This window comes from Trachymyrmex cornetzi, unplaced genomic scaffold (genome assembly GCF_001594075.2).
Source record: "Trachymyrmex cornetzi isolate Tcor2-1 unplaced genomic scaffold, Tcor1.1 scaffold47, whole genome shotgun sequence".
In the NCBI taxonomy this organism is placed as follows: Eukaryota; Metazoa; Arthropoda; class Insecta; order Hymenoptera; family Formicidae; genus Trachymyrmex; species Trachymyrmex cornetzi.
The window spans coordinates 966,564-983,949 of record NW_017299509.1 but is presented as its reverse complement, the minus strand read 5'-3'; the positions used below and the strand labels follow the sequence as shown (position 1 = coordinate 983,949).

At 38.3% G+C, this 17,386-nt stretch overlaps 2 protein-coding genes across 6 annotated transcripts in view; one reads left to right on the top strand and one right to left on the bottom strand.

Annotated features, from left to right (window-relative positions):
- The window catches only part of Sap47 (Synapse-associated protein 47kD), a 73,463-nt gene extending 61,512 nt beyond the window's left edge, over positions 1 to 11,951 (top strand). The window contains exons 8-9 of one of the 3 annotated variants that reach the window (XM_018513567.1): positions 1,962 to 2,135; positions 7,893 to 11,951. In XM_018513567.1, the coding sequence (XP_018369069.1) occupies positions 1,962 to 2,135; positions 7,893 to 8,086 (368 nt within the window). In that variant the 3' untranslated portion in view covers positions 8,087 to 11,951. Of the gene's footprint in view, positions 1 to 1,961; positions 2,136 to 3,255; positions 5,907 to 7,892 lie in introns of those variants that run through there. The other 2 variants (XM_018513568.1, XM_018513570.1) reach the window with 2 other exon arrangements.
- Positions 11,952 to 13,209: 1,258 nt separating this feature from the next.
- LOC108765062 (protein DENND6A) lies at positions 13,210 to 17,370 on the bottom strand. 3 transcript variants are annotated; one of them, XM_018513564.1, is made up of 10 exons: positions 16,993 to 17,370; positions 16,557 to 16,880; positions 16,150 to 16,473; positions 15,776 to 16,048; positions 15,504 to 15,689; positions 14,818 to 15,065; positions 14,557 to 14,747; positions 14,232 to 14,500; positions 13,950 to 14,162; positions 13,671 to 13,871 (listed from the first exon to the last, which is right to left on the bottom strand). In XM_018513564.1, the coding sequence occupies exons 3-10, from the start codon at positions 16,297 to 16,299 to the stop codon at positions 13,671 to 13,673; spliced, it is 1,731 nt and encodes a 576-aa protein (XP_018369066.1). In that variant the 5' UTR covers positions 16,300 to 16,473; positions 16,557 to 16,880; positions 16,993 to 17,370. The 3 variants fall into 3 exon arrangements, with proteins under 3 accessions (XP_018369067.1, XP_018369066.1, XP_018369068.1); XM_018513565.1 differs by lacking the exons at positions 16,557 to 16,880; positions 16,993 to 17,370 and having other exon boundaries at positions 13,210 to 13,871; positions 16,150 to 16,299; XM_018513566.1 differs by lacking the exons at positions 16,557 to 16,880; positions 16,993 to 17,370 and having other exon boundaries at positions 14,232 to 14,497; positions 16,150 to 16,299.
- Positions 17,371 to 17,386: the final 16 nt, after the last annotated feature.

The window sequence follows — 17,386 nt, the reverse complement described above, 5'->3', positions numbered from 1 at the left end:
AAAATTCCAATTGTCTACGCGGCCAGGACTTCCCCTTTGACGTCGCGGCACGACGTCTTGCCGAGATAAACTCCGCCGGGTGTAATGATGCAAGCTGCAAGATGCAACCTGTGGAAAAGGGCAGAGAGATCGGCGGCGTCGCGCTGCATTTACGCCTAATTTGCAATTCCGATTAGCAGCGTCCCACGATGGACCTTTTTGCATGGTGTGGAGTTTTTGAGATGGTGTGTCTGTAGTGGCGTGCGTTTTCTGTGCAAATATCATGCTGGATGCTGGGAACGTATTGATCCAAGAGAAGCCCGAATTTATAATTTAAAGTTTAATCGGCCGAAGATACCGTTTAACATCTTTAATATTTGACAAGATTATCGAATTCGAAATTGAGTGATTACTACGACTCAGACGCGTACAGCATTGCATTTATGTAATCCACGTGAAAGTTAACGCAGCACGAAATCGATATGCTGATATTTTGATACCAAGCTGATATTACATAATGTATCATGATATCACGATATATTAATAATAATTTCTTCATGTATATTACATAATTTCATTGTGCGTATAAATTCATGTGAGAATAATTTACGTTGGTATCAATTACTAGTAAGTCCCATGTTCTTTCATGAAATATTATGAATTAATTTCGTTTAACAAAAGGGATTTTGAACAAGATCTCATTCCTTCTACCATGAACTAAATGATAGAAAGGATAAGAGTACAGAATTTTATTCGAATTAAATTTTTCGGACGAAGCAGTTTATCAATGATCTGTATCAATGCGTTCCATACATGAGCTTTTGCACGAAACGTGGTGTCACATCGGGATTACGGCATCGGAGAAAGAGAGAGAAAGGGAGAAAGAAGAAGTAGGAGTCTCGTGATCCACTCTTTAACTGTGCAAACAATGTAATTGTGATCGGTGCAGATGAATTAACGGATTAAGGGAAATACTCGGTGGTCGAGTCGGGATATCGATTATGGGGAAATGGGCGAACGCGTTAAAATATCCTTGAAGCCAAAGATTATTCCGTGAATAGGGATTTGGGTTGCTGTTACTCTTTCTCTCTCTCTTTTTCTCTTTCACGTTCCATCTCTTCACCGCACCGTATCTCCGATCATTGAACCGAAGACTCTCGTCTCTCCTTTGAGTGGAAGAAAGATCCGATTTCGTTCCAGTTCCAGTGTATCGCGAAAAATTGAATCGGGAAGAAAACGTTTGGAGATTCAGTAATATTCGGTCGAAGAATACGGATATCCCAAATATTTTTCAGATGATGAAAGATGGGTATGAAAGAATGGTATTTTTGCATTCTAAGATTTACGAGCGGCATTTCGCAGTATCCTTAAACGTCGAGAAACATCCCGGAGACTTTCTCTGACATTTAGACCGTGAATAAAGATGACTTTTGTCGCCAATATAAATGTAATATTTCGATTCCATTCGCTATTTCGCCGCGCATGTCTCAATCCTGAATAATAATAATCAGTCTTGACATTCTTGAAAAATATCACATACGAAAAAATCCTCTAATATATGTCACGTATATTATAGATTTTCGTATGCAATATAGATTCAAGAATAGATTCCTTAGAATCACACTCGCGTTAACAGTTATTAACAGCTTCGTGAAAATTTAGAACACGCGTGTGTTTAACGATATCTCTTAAATCAATATGAACTGTCATTCCTCTTTCCTGCTTAGATTAATCAAGGTTCTGCTTCTGCGTTGCTGGAACTGGACTCAATCGGCTTCGGCAAACAATCGAGGCATCCCTGTTCACGATTACCGATCGTTTGCGTGCGAAATCAGATTCCAGTAGACTTAGTGTTAGTATATTAGATACATAAACACACGTGCTAATGTACATAATAACACGCATCCTCATGTATACGAACACGTACATACACGCGCACCCCTACCCATATAGTTTAGCCGTCAGTGTTGTCTTGCAAACAGTTCAAATGACCACTGGCCAGACAACCACCACCGGAGTCACGACGGCGAGCAGTAACAGCGCGCTAGCCGATTCGCCAGGTCACGAGTTCGTATCCGATACCATGAGGGTCTCGGACACAGACCTCGAGGAGGTCCGGGAGGGGATGAAAAAGCTGGGGATGCAACCGCCGAAAGGTCAGTCGTTGATCGTTGGTCGTCGTTAACTTTCCCACACACAAGATCAGATGCGATCTGTCGATCTCGCCGTCTCGATCGCTAATTCTCATGGCTCTCCCCGCGATAATCTTCGTCGATAAGACGCAGAGATATCACGGTAATGGTAAGAAACGAGAGTAATTCTAGACTTGGTCTCTAAATGGATTGCGGTACTTGCAAGAAGAACGGTTTGACTTTTAAATGAGAATTTCCGAATTTCTATGACGGCAGAGAGTATTTGTGAAATTACTTTGTCTAGAATGATTTACATCTAGAGAATCTTAGATTTTCCCATTTCCTTGGCTTTCATTAGTTACGACCACCAACGAGATTTTGCATAATTATGTGATGAAGACGCCGTTCTCCTTGTTTGCTGGCGATTAATGAACGATACTAAACAAAATTAAAGTATTTAATCGTATGGAGTTTGTGATAAATAATTCAATATCCGTATATAATTGCAATTTTTTTATTATCATTTCTGCAAGTCTTTAACTATACAAAATTAGATTTAAAAAAAAAAGAAAGATCTACGTCGAATGTGATTATACATTACATAGCTCTTACGAGTATAGTTTTGGAGGAACGCAGAGGTCGTTCCAGGTAATCGAGTCTCGTTAAATAACGAAATGTATCGGCTAGAAGAAATGCAGTTCTTGAAAACTGTTTCTTGCCAGAGATTATGTACCATTCATTGATCTTACCAGCAAAACGGGAAACGGGTCACCGAGGTGATCGATGCAAGAGCTCGATCTGTGCCACGACACGGTCCAAGAGTACTCTCCTCGTGAGTATGAAATTAATGCCACCGCGCGAAAAGCCTGACCTTAATTTCTCAATGTGTTACACCACCACCAAGCTAGTGTCGTTTCTTACGTAGCTTCTCTGTACATCCCTTCAATCTTCCTGTCTGTGCTTTCTTTAGGAATTGCTTGTTTCCGAATTCTTAGTGTGTGGCAACGCACGTGCCCTCGTGCGTCATGTCGTTGCAATGTTGAACGTCTGTTGCGTTTAAACGTCTCTCTTTCTTTCTTTTTTTTCTCTCTTTTATATGGGCGCTTTGACTAAACGACCGCTTTTCATTCTATTTTGTCAACAGCCTAAAAGAAGAGGAGAGTGCCCCCCAAATGCCATTATCCAAAGCACACCCCTCAGAGATATACATGCTTCCCACTCTCGAAAACTGACAATTTCAGTTCTTGCGATACCGAAACTTCTTTTCGCGTCTCTTTCTCTCTCTCCCATTCCTATTTCCGTCTCTTTTCTTTCTTTCTTTCTCTGTTTTTTTCCTCTTTATTGCTCCGTTTCTGTTACGTTCGATCGCGAAGCCACCCCCTCCTTGACACGAACGTTTCCACGGGATGAACAGCGTGTTCCTTCTTCGCGGATATTCCGTTTCCGATCGTCGGCAGCCCACGCGATTCCGTGCCAGTCGCAAGGATCAGCTCTATTAAATGCGACGTCGAGTACGAATCGATGAAGAAGTTTGTGTGCAAAATGTTGAAACGCCTCCTCTATGATTCCGGAACGAAATGAACGCGCGTAAGAAGCAGCAAAGTCCGATTTAAAAACATTACGCGAGCGCAGATCCGTCATTGAAAACATAAATTTAATTAGTGTAGTAGAGAAATTTTCACGTGAAGTAGCGTTTCAGGCTCTCTGTTGTTAGTGACTTGTAGTAACCTTAGAGAGTACTCGATTTATATAAAGATCTCTCGAATTTTACTTTCACGTAGAAGAGGGCTGAAATGTCTTGGAACGGACACTGAGGGCATTTTTATATTTCCAATTAAGGGTATAACTTTTAACGACCGGCTCGAAGAGACAAGCTGGCCGGGACAAGCGCAATATACTTTTTGCGCGATCCTTTTAGATACAAGTGTCACGATGCATTGGGGAACGCTTAATTCCGGCATTCGACGAGACAAGTTTGCAATCAGCGCACGTTCGCCGTAACGCGTATCGCAGCAAAGGGATTAAGCAAACCAAGAGAAACATACGTATATACAACCGGCAGCGCAATGCTGCGTGATTATGACGTGGATATCGTTATCGTTATTATTACTGTCACACTACGAGGTCATTGCACCGATTGTCATTAAACGCTAATACCTGAATCAGTAATGAGCCCAGAAACGAGACAATTCACGTTGCAATTCAACCGGTGATGACGAATTGAGAATCGACGTGGGAAGCGAAACGCTGGCGAACAGCGTCGGGGACAGGCAAAAATTCGACAGAGAAGAAAAGAATATTTTTAACGCGAGATACTCGCAATTTTAGTTTGGAAAATGTTATAAAAGTGATATTTTTTATTTTGAATATTTATGTCGAGTAGATGTATTTGAAATTTTGCCCAGTCGAAGACACACGCTGAGCTCGTCGAATCGCGAAAATCGAGCATGAAACGCAGTGGAAAAGAGAAAAAGGAAAACGTTAGATAAACAAAACGTCGTCACGTCGAAACGTTGTGCGCGCGTACGCGAATATGTAATGAATAAAACAAGTTGCAAACACAACAATAAAAGGGAGGTTCCGCGAGAGAACGAAGAACGAGAAAGAAAATAACGTACATACACACAACCGGAGTAGTAGCAAAAAAGATATTCAGCTACGTGTCTGTATGTTTGGCCGTTTTGCCGTTGCCACTCTCTGTCTCTCTTTCTCTGTATCAATTTCAATTAATCTAGCCTGTTCTCGATTCTCTCCGTGTCTTTGTAAAGCATAAATAAGCAACTAAGCAGAAATAACGACCGAAGAAAAGTATAAAGAGATCGGGAAGTGTAACGCAGTTATTGATGAAACGCGAGAGATTACGTTGCGCAAACTGTAAACTTAATTATAAGTATATCTTCGTAAGTGATTAATTAAATGGAGACCTAAGGAAAATAAAAGAGAAATATATATGTATAAATATATATACTATTGCTAAATAAAATATAAAGACAGCGACGCGATATTTGTTAATCCGAAATTTCTCCTCGTGATCCTCCTCGCGATATCACAACGCGTTGCGTCTCCCCTTACTATTAATCATGCTCCAAGAAAATCTGCAGACTCTTGCAAAAAGTATATATCAGAGAATTGAAAATCTTAAATTATGAGACAAGAGAGACGATTTCGCGAGATTCGGTGGGTTATTGGTGGAGGGCATTCGGATTTTTATCGCGTCGCTGTAAAATTCGTTGAATGACAATACGTGTTTTACCGGGAAACGAGCTATAATACCGCTGGTGCCCGGCACTCTCGTGGGTGGTGTAGCTATTGTAGTGTTTTCCTTTCGATCGAAAAAAAGGCGGCTGCCGGGGAGGGGAGGAGGTGCGATCCGTTTTAAGCGGCACCTGATCGTCCGCTGATGGGAAAAGCGGAACGGGACAAATTAATTACGCGCGCGGCGAATTTTTTTTTCCACGCGGACAGCAAACGATTGGGTATAGAACGTAAATGCGTCCGACGAGCGATTTGTATGCGTCTATCGTGGAGATTTGTGCGAGAGATGCGTTTAACGCCTGTCGGGAAAAGGAGACAAAACGAACGCACTTTTGCGATCGGTATAAAACCCCGCCCGCGGCGATGCGATATGTCCTATGAATTATCGAAGTAGCGTTAGGAATTCTGTTTTTCTGTTAAGAATTGTAATATCGCAGAGAACGTCGACATTAACAGTATTATGATGATTAGATAGATTATAGGGTTTTATTTAATACTTGCGTTTGGATTTTGTACGTTTATAGTATTTTATCACGTAATGAGCAAAGTTGATTCTTTATTTTTTTTTTTTAAGTTGAAAAAGTCATACATTTCATACGTATTATTTAATTCATCATCCGTCACATGCTATATTGCTTTTTATTATCTTTACACTTATATATATTAAAATCGATGGGAAAATACAAGTAAAGGATTTGTAGAGGCGCAGCATGATTATCTTAAAGAGTAAAATAATGAATGATACGATTTTTTCGCACGTTATATTTTATTATATTCTATTTTTGTAGCATTTATATTTTACTATATTCTTTTTTTTTAATTTACTATATACTATGTGCAATTTTATGGAGGAGACGATTTTCGTAAAAATGCGCACGAAAAATATCGGATTATTTGCTTTCGTGCAGTCCGATAAAAATCGGTGACAACTGAATTATGACTTTCGCTTCTCGGTGCGCACTTTTTTTTCTCCGCACGACTTTTCCGCGTCGGGGATATTGAAATTATCGTCCGACATATGTAGGTAAGGACGAATCGATAGAATCGGAGAGCGATTTTGAGTAAGCATTTTGCGAATTTCGTGTAAGTATTTTTAGTATTTCATGTTATTTGTTTATAATAAAAAGAAATACGTCTCGCGAGACGGCCGGCCGTCGCTGTTATTTTCTATCATTTACTTTCCTTAGAGATGGCTACATCCAGGTAGATTTGAGCTGAGTCTTAGGATTACCCGTAAGCTCGTTTTAGCTGTTGGAGCGTAATACGGGGATAAGACAGGCGATGCGACTGGAAATGCACCGCAAGAAGATATTATTCAAGATTAAACATTCTTAGAGGCCGCAATATTTATTGACGCCTACTACCACTAGTTTATTCTCACACGACTTTTAAATGTACGCACGTAATATTAAATAATTTCGCGCTTGAACGATGATTTATTTCAACGCAACGGTGTCCAAAACCTGCGTTTAAAACTAGCGCGACTGGAATTAAAAAAATGCTATTTGAAATTTTATATAAAATTGTAATAAAATTTTATATAAAATTTTACTCGAGCTACAGGTCGCCAAAAATGAAATCCATTTTAATGTTTTTTTATTTTGGCTGTTTTTTTTTCCACAATAATCTTCTCGGACTAAAATTACTTACTCTTACATTCGACATGCTTTTTCGGCACGTGTGTGTATGAAGTATTGATTTTACTGTTTTTTATAACTTGTATATATAAAACACGATTTTAGACACCGTTGGCTTGAAGATTGCGAGCGCAACGAGGATTATTCTCGCGATAGTGTACCTACGAATAATCGCATTCCCGAAGCGTTTAAGTCGCGATATTCCGATTAATTACTTTTGTAATTGCGAATCAGTCACTTTTGTAACAAGTACGTTAAGCGAAACGTGATTAACTCTAGCTACTCCTCCCGGCAATTCGCTGTAATTTCCAGAGAGTTATATAGTCGGTGATCGTGTGATAGACGTCGTCGTCGTCGTCGTCGTCGTCGTCGTCCTCATCCGCGAAACATAATCGTAGAAAGAATAAGAAAAAAAAAACGCACGATCGCGATCACGTTGTACTCGATAATCGTATAATATCTCCTCTCTCTATCTTTCTTTCTCTTTCTCGCTCTTTTTCTTTCTCTTTCTCTCTTTTTTAAGCTAACATATCCCTGTATTTAACGCGCTTAACGAACCGAACTCAGAGTGAAAGCTTTCGAAACACAAACGTCGAAGCCTTTCCCTCTTGCTTCCGTTGCTCTCGTGTGTTCTCTTTCTCTCCACCCCTTTGATTTCTCCAGTCCTGTAATTTGAGTTTTGCCCCTCCTGATACTTTTACACTTTACACGACACATATACACACACACTCATGCAGGTACACACTTTAAACACATAAAATAATTTCCGTGCACAAGAAACTCAGATATTCAGCGCGGAAACACAAACAGACGAAACAGACAGACAAACAAGACCAGAGTGTGGCCCTCTCTGCAAAATAGCTACAACGCTGCTTGTGCCTCTCCGCAGAAGAAGATTGGGAACGTGAATTGGAGGCCGAGCTAAAGGATTACGAGGTTGTAACGGGGAACAATAACGGTGGCAGCAGCGGCCAGGAGAGGAGCGTCGCGACGGCCACAAAAGACATCGCGGCCAATGATAATGACTGGGAGAAGCAGATCGACGAGTTGCTCGCCAACGAAGACGACGAGGACCTCAAGTGAGCCGAGGAGATCCTCTTCGTGACCGGATAAAGAGGGTCGCTTCACGTTGAGATCCCGCGCGATTAGCGAGATCGGCGTGTTGGTTTTCGCATTGGAACTTTCTCTCTGATACAGAGAAGCTCGCGAATTTCTTTTGTACATTATTTTAGTTTCTCGTTAATCTCCTGATCGGGACCGTACATTGCCGTACAAGAAGGAGAGAAATGAAAGACAGCGATACTCTGCGAAGATCGAGTCGTCGATCAACTATTTTATTTTCTACGAGATCGAATCGACCGATGGATTGAGGTTCACATTGTGCGTGCGTTAATTTTACGATATCGTAACGCTATTTTTTAAGGAGAATCTATTTTATACCTATTTGACAGCTTGTTCTATTCGTGCTTTAATATGTAAGAAGAAAGACTAAAATGACAAGAGCGATTTAATTTTTTTTTTTTAGATTTCGATTGTACTTTCTTTCATTCGTTACGTGGAGAAGTCGTTACTACTTAAGGACGGCAATCTCTCATCGTCGTCGTATATTGACACGAAAACTTAGAAGTCCAGTCATTGAGATCGATAGGATTCTTTTCGCGTTCGTATTGGCTTCTTCAACGTGAAGAAGCTGCGAGAATCGTGTTTTATTTTGGCTTGCCTCACGACTGTCTCCGCATGAACCCCGGTAAAATGGAATACATGAAACCGCCCTTTCGTAGAGAGAATGTAGTTACAGAGGAGCGTCTCAGTAGAATTCCTCCTTTTATTTCGATCCATCGTCGATCTCCTAAGGGAAAGAAACGCGAATAAAAATGACGCGAGATTCTTTGAGGTTCGTCTCGTCCTCGAGAAGCGTGTATCGGATAAAGTATAAGGATATAAATCGGAAACCGCACGAAATATTTCCGACACACGGAAAATCACAGCTGTAGTGACAAACGTGAAGATCGTGGCTATATAAAGGATAAAAGCAAGAAAAATAGAGAGGAGAGTCTACCCATCGTTTTCCTTTCGTTTCTTTTTTTTTAATTTCTCGAAAAGAAAAGCAGCTTCTTTACGATCCTCGAACACGATGAACACGATGGTTCTTTTTCCTCCATCACCGCCGTTTTACAGCTTGGTGGTGCAGCAGAAAGACTCACGTATTCGTACGATTTTCATCAAATATACACATTCGTATGAATCTTTGTGCTTCTAACTACAAAATAACATCCAGTTGTTGTAACTCCAGAGAGAGAGAGAGAGAGAGAGAGAAATGTTGGAGAACATATATGAATTAATTAACACCACAAGCTTATGTCAATTATCGGGCGCTCTTGTCCGAGAACGTAATGTTGATTGTAATAATAAATATCTTCAAAGTTGTGTGATATTAAAGTAAAATTAATTTGAAGCTTGATCGACGGAGATGCACGGCAACACGGTTGTTCTTATACACGAACGCTCTTCATCGTGATCGAAGGATCGACAGTTTTTTCAAGATAAATTACACTGCCGTGTGCCGAAGGACACCGTTTCGAGTGCGGATCGACAATTACGGTGGTCGGTGGTGCATTTTTTGCGAGTCTAGGTCGCTCTACAAAATTAACGGTTCTCGAATAATTATGAAAAACATTGTTTCATAATTTTTAAATGTACTAAAAGATCTCCACTCCTCGTGTAAGTGGACGCTTCGAAGCGCAAATGCGCCGTTGGTCGTCATCCTTTCTTTACAAGCCGACGCTTTATCGCAACGGCGCTTTTCATTGTTGATTGCTAGTAATTATTGCCGATTGAGAAGCGATACAATCTACGAAAACGTGTCAAAGACAAAGATTGATTCGACTAATATCTGCAATCTGATGCAACTTATCATGACTTTGCGCGGAATGTCTTACGATTGGGAAAGCGGAAAGGCACTAGATTTAGCGATGTCTTTTGTTCGGCATGTATGTTTCTGGCGAAATCCGTAGATAAGATGCGAAGGTTGTCGGCGACGATGACGACAACGATGACGATGTTGAAAGGAGAATGTGTCGTCTTTAAATTCGTTCTTGTCGATCACGGAAGTGTTCCGTTATGCGTTGTTTGTATTGTGTCAAAGTGAATTATACGCTGTAAGAATGACATGTTCGCGTTGTCTGTACGGACGAAATATCGTAATAAATCATTGCATTGACAGAAACTCTAATGGAGCATATATTACGCTGTTTCATTTGTAAAGGCTCGAGCACAAAGATTGTCATAATTGTTCCCAACAGAGTCGTAAGTCAACTCACAAGGATTGACGTTAAACATATGCCGTAATAACTCTATAAAGATAATTATGATAAGTAAACACAAATGTGTATTTTACAACTCTGTTCGAGACAGTTACGACAAGCTTCGAGCTCAAGCCCTATCTCGTAAAACACGCCGGCGGGAATGAGATTTTCAGTTTCGATTGCGAAAGTCGCGCGGTGCAACATTTTGTTGGGGCAACATTGTTCTCGGTGTGACATACCGTCCAATTGTCCTCTGCCAACCGAAGAAACGGGAAGAAACACGACTTTTGGAGTTAGATTCTTGCGACAATAAAATCTCGTGTTACGCGAAACTACGGTTTACCAAAAAATATTAATTAATCGCACAAAGTAGCATCTTCACGTGAATTATAAAGAAGAACACGACAGTTTTATCGGGATATCTTCTCCGTGCAGACAAACGGGTCTAGCTCAAGCTGTAAGAAGAATTTGTCGCGTTCGCATGTTAACGTAACATCAAGTAATGCTATAACGAGATCATTATCGTAATGCCAATGGCACGAATGTAACAAAAGGCAGAACGCGAGATACGTGCGAAAAGGTGAACAAACGTCGGATCGAAGCGAACGAGTGAAAGCAACTGGATTTATAGTGAGGAAAAGAAAACATGGACCCATGAGTTTAATTACTATTCTTATACAGTTTTATTATTTACGTCTAATTATCTGTAATAAATCTTGGCGGATGAACTCTGTTGAATAAGTCATTGTCGTACATTTTTATCGTACATCTGATGCTAAATGTAAATTGTTTGACTAGTGATTTGTATCACAAGAATGTGAATTAGGTCATTACGCTTATCTAAATGTGTACTGAAAATATTAAAATGTTTGCATTTCACAATCGCGAAAAACAGCGATAAGAATAAAGTATTTAACACAAAAGTAAATCTTCGCGCATTAGATTGTTATTTTGTAAATCTTTCAAAAGGTCCGCGTCTTCCACTATAAATCCCGTTCGAGGACTAATAAATTGGGAATAAACAATCATCGAGCAGGTCGGCATTTGCGTTTCCCATTGAGACGTTCGTTTTGCGTCGTGCGCCGTTGCACGCCAAATCCAGGTGTTTAGTCAATTTATATGACTTTTTCCCTCCTTTCAAGTAGTCATCCCCGGGATGAAAGGAGTACCACGGTAATGCGATAAGATCGTTTCTCCAGAAACCGCACGGCGAGCGGCTTATACGATATGTATTATTATATCAATACTTCTCTCACAACCCGAGAAAAAGTCCGCTCGCGTTCGGCTGTGACCGCGCGAGCCCTATGAAGAAATAAAAAAAAAACGCTGCTTCATCCGCGTTCATCTTTTCCCAAAGAGAAGCTCGTTGTAAAGTTTCCATTCGTGTTTTTAGTCGATAGGCTTGTAAGATTTACTTAAGGAGGCGCAATTCACCCAGGCCTAAGTCTGTCGAAGTAAAGCAAAGGCGATAATCGCATTTATCCGCTCTCTTTATTATTATGCGCGGGTTCTCGAGGGAGCCCAAGGGAGACCCCTTTGTTCCCCTTCCTCCCAGATCCTTCGACTGTACAAATACATAAAATCGCGAGAAAAAGAATTTCCCCGTCTCTTTTTCTCTCTCCCACACACCGGCCGAAGTGATTTAAAAAAAAAAACGCGAGATTTGTATGACATAAAATTTTTCGCGCGCAGAAACGTCATCCTATCTTCCGCGAAAGCGACAGGAGATAAACGCGATGGCCAGAAATCAAGGTGTACTTCGGCAGAATAATAAAGTGAACTCTGTGAATTAATTGTGTAATAAAGCTATCCTACGGTACTGTGCATTCACACTCATAAAAAGAAAAAGAAAATGAACATACACCCGATACCTATATATACATATATGTATATGTATACATGTATACATATGGATAAATATATATATATGTATATATTTGTCACACTTGCGCGATAAATATATACATATATATGTGTGTTGTTGAGACTCTATTGAAAGTATGATAATATATTACGAATATTATAATGAAAATATAATGACGCAAGCATTAAGATAAAACTATTGAAAAAATTATTAATGTAATTGGGAGAATGTAACAATACAAAAGTCGTAAGAAATAAAATAAAATAAAATATTACCTCTTATAAGCTAATGTTTCTTCTACCTTACGCACGCCGTTTTCAACAAAATTACCTAATTACAAAATACCATCCTAACAAAATATTTTAAATAAAGATGTTTACGGAAAAAAAGATATAAAAATTTTATAATACTCATATCAAATCGTTTACATATAAATGTAGATATAAATATCTCTAATAATTCAATATCTTATTATATATATTAAAATAAATTTTTATTATATACGTATCATTTGTATCAATATTTACAGATCTCAAAAAATGTATGTACATTACTTAACATTTCAATCTCATACATTCCACTTGAGTTGAAATTTATACTTATTCTCATGAGATTACGATTATTGTTATCGCTGACTACTCCAAGTAGAGTATTTACCAGTATTTGATAAGAAAAAAAGATCGCCGCATGTATAAAATCATTGATCAAAATTACTTGGTCGAGTAGAGGATGGAAGCTACTGAGTTGGCATTATGAAGAAAATCAAATAATGCTCGTGCGCCCGCGCTATAATCAGTCAAGCTTAATAGAGTAAGATCATACGAAATACCATTGATTCAAGTATAAAAGCGTTGACATACTTAGCCCTTTGAGTATTGTGGGCGTATATACGTGCAATGCATTTCTTTTCTAATTTCCATGAAATATTAATAATAATTTATCCATAAATAATTTATATACAAATAAATTTATGTAAATATGTATAAATAAATAATACCATAAATTTAAGGCAAATATTTTAATCTAACTATGTGTTGTGCAATCTCTTGATATTTAAATTCGATGCGAAAAAAAGACCGTGTTTGTTACTATCAGCTGAGTTCCAGCTACGTAAAACACTTTGATACTGTTCCATACTCAAAGAGTTAAGTGATATGCTAAACACATAAGATAATGTTTCCACGATTAATTTCTCATGTGTTTGTATTATATATACAAGGAATTTACTTCATCAATCCGTTAATTTCGTGACGAGTATTTCGAGTTACAGATTAAAGTACGTATATAACAGCATCCTCTTTTAATGTAACTCATCGTATACTCAAACTATAAACTATAACTTTTTCGTTCATTCATTTACGTTATAGAGGAAGGGAGTAGAGCATTTAATCTTAGATATTCTCAATTACGTCTTTTTGAATGTACTTAAATACGTTCCGGGCTCTTAGAAATAAATATAACGCTAGCGAGTTTTGTAATTAATAACGTACTCGTACTGTCAAGATTCATGTCTTAAAATTACCTTTAAATCATCCGGCAATACATGCGTAATGTCATTTATTCTCTCTCGCAGTTTCTCTCTTACCGAATTATCGATTGGTACGTCATCAATGCAGCTTTTCTCCAACTTCTGGCGAATTCTAAGAATCATATCGACTACTTCCACCTCTTGCTTCCCTTGTACCCACGTTTTTAAATCCTGTCCATGATTATTATATTGATAAGAATTTATAATAAAATTATGAAAAAATGTAAAAGAAAAAATGAACATTCATACCGCCTGCGATAATTTCTCTAATTGTTTAACTTGCAACTGCTGACTCAACTCCATATATCTTGTGTGAAACCATCCGGAAAAGTTCGGTGATCGAAAAAATCGTTTATAGAGTCCTACCCAATCGCCTTTTATACCTGTAGTTAATTGAGGACCGGAGCTGCTTAAACTAGCTAGGAAGTCATCTGGATTGAACATTTGTGGTGTAGGAGTTGCCTGAAAAAAATCATTGTCATCAATTACATAAACTGACTCTATAATCATTAATCCCTAATAATGGATTACCTTAAAAGGTGATATGTTCTTTTGTAGTGGCATAAGGGTTGCGATGTATCTCTCAAGCGGAATCATGAAGCTCTCCGTGAGTTCTATAAGATGACGTTTCAAAAGCGCGGTCTGCACTTCGCCCGGCCGTTTTGTTTGAATACCCCTAAATAATTTCTTCAGTATAGTTTTGTCTTTCTGCAGGAAAGATTTGTACTGAGTGTAAACACCAGGCTTCGAGTCTAGCACCTTCAGATTTTCAGATCTCTTGATTTTATATTTCTGATCTTCTGAAATATCAAATCTTGAACACATACCGCTAACCTTTTAGCGCCATAGAACTTACCGCTATTGTTGCCGTTACTTATCCGAATGATATGCGGCCAGTGTTGCAGCGTCTTTGCGAAGAATGGATTTGTCACGCCCAGGATCACAGCAGGTGGCATCGGAGAATCGGTGGTGTACTCTTTGAATTCCGAATCGTGAATAGTGAAATACGGTCGATGATCCGCACAGTACTTCAACGGCGCAATCATGCTGGAAAACGTTTTCTGGTTATGCATTATAGATGTATAATAAGTATTAGTTATTTTAATTTGATACTTACGCTATAAGCGCTTGAACCATCTCGGAACATGTAGTCGGTGAGCTTGCCATCACAACGATTGGTTCACTAAGAAGTACTAATTCCCATAATAAATGCACGTAACTAACAACACTGGCTAAACTTCGAAACATATCGCCCTCATAGGCTGATGTCAGTATCAGTCTTCGTGTTGCGTGCACGTTGGGTGTGTGCTCCATGGCAGCAATCGTTGGAACAGCAGCTTTGTAATTTTGATTTGGGATATATGTCTAAAATAATCATTCTTTTAATACATAGACAACACATGTTTGTACAAAGTGAATTATAAATATTTTTTTAATTTCGTGAGTGTGTTATTAGACAAAAAGAAAGAACAAATATACATATATAATACTTTTTATGAATTAGATCGCAAATGTTTTGTCATCAAAATGGTGGACACAAATAAATTTAAATAAAGTTTGAGTCATGTATATGTCATGCTCAGGCATGTGGAGAAAATGATGAAAGACATTTTAAGTATTTTTATAAACATTTTAAGCATTTTTATAAAAAAAATATCCATCTGAAACTTTTAAACAAAGTCATTATTTATTGATACTATTACATTTGTGTCCATTATTTCAACAACAAAGCATTTGCAATCTAATGTTCATAGAAACATATGTTCTGCATTTTTTATTTACATAATTTTTAAATCTATTTACCTGGAATAACACTCCGATAAGAGGCAAATGAACTATTTGGCCTGGAACTGGAGGAGGCCAGTGATCAACCTCGCGCACCACAGCTTCCATAAGCGCTATTCCAGTCTCGAAAAATTCTGGCGCGATCAAAGCACATAATTCACCGAACAGATTGACAAATGGCAGTTTTGTAATTATAACAACACTCTGAAAGCGTGATATTAATTACAAATTAAATAAATATAATTACAAATTAAATAAATTGCACCAAATTTATCAAATTGTTAACACACCTTTTGAAAATATCCTCTTGGCAACGATTTATCCTTCACTTGTCGGAAATATACGTATCCCCAGTAATAATCTCTATCAGTTTGTAGAAAAGAAGGTGATTTCCTATCATATTCCTTGAGAGCATTAGTTTCTTGCATCGTTTTACTATTTTGTCTTATTCTTACATGATACTGAGTATCTCCCATACATCCAGAATTGGAATCGGGAAAAGCTAAGTAACAAACATTGGATCTCTCTTGTTCCGATAATTTAACATGACTTGGATAAATTGCCTGTTACACGTAAAAAAAGAAATATGATTAGCAAAAGCATTTTATTTTATTTTGTTAACTAAATATTAAAATAATAATTCTGTAAATGTGTGTGGTCACACCTCTATAGCTTGACCCAACTCAAGATCGAAAGTAACGATGCATATACAATGCACCCAATTAGTAAAACGTTCCCATTTTCCATACACTACTTCTTCCTTAGTAGTTTCATTGTCCAATCCTTTATTTGTTGAGCAGGAAGGAACTGACATTGTTCTCTTTTCTACTTATCCTACTAATCTAGTTACTCGTCTTATGTATTATTACGTGTCATTCATTATTGTACAACATGATTATTTTCAGCTGCATGACACTTGCACTGGCACTTGACTAACAATTATGTCATATTATAATTGATCGCTTGAAGATTCTGAATTATCTAAATTCTGAAATATAAAAGTTATCTCAAAATATTGTAAAAATATCTTAAATAAATCTTTGACAAAATCTGAAATAAATATTGACTTACCACTATAAATATATATTTGCATATTATTTAATATATGCATCAACTATAAATCTTTTCTAATTGAACTAACTCTCAAACATCCTCTATGGCTACGGTTAGTCTTGAAATTATGTACCCTGTTTGGCAATACCTAAAGAAAATTTAATTTGTATATACGTCCTATACTCCAGGAGTTTAATTGAATCTTCAGTTTATGAGGCCGAGTCAAAGGCTGGTCCAGGCAAGAGTAGGCACACTTAATACCAGAGTGCATTTGCTCGTATCAATGTACTTAGACATGCACATGATGAAACCTCCATATGTTTCCCGTCTCTGGACAACAATCTATCAAAGAATATACCAGTCCAGCTCGCAGTATAATCAACGCAAGGGTGATTAAATCGTCCAAGCGAGACAGTTGTGCACTTTGACATTCGCATACACACGCGACACTCACCCTTGCCTGGTCGAAGAGAGTCTTCATAGCGTTTGGATACCAGCAACCAGATGTTTATAACCTTCGTGTTACAATCCCACGGATCAAAGAATCAGTCTCATACCTGTTATTAGTACTTGCTCGATAACGTTAGACAAATCCTTCTTGAACCGCTACTTTATTGACTTTATTCTTTTGTGATAAATTACTACCAAACCATCACATTTGACTTTAATTTAAGGGAACGCACCCTAGACTTGCCTAGACCTCGAATTGCCGCTAACTTGCCTCCAGGGCAATGCAGGGACCCCAGGGTGCCCAATTGCTCGCCAAACTGAATTATAAACTTTCCCTCTACTTTTGTAGATGGCGTTACTGTACGATACACACACACACACACACACACACACACACA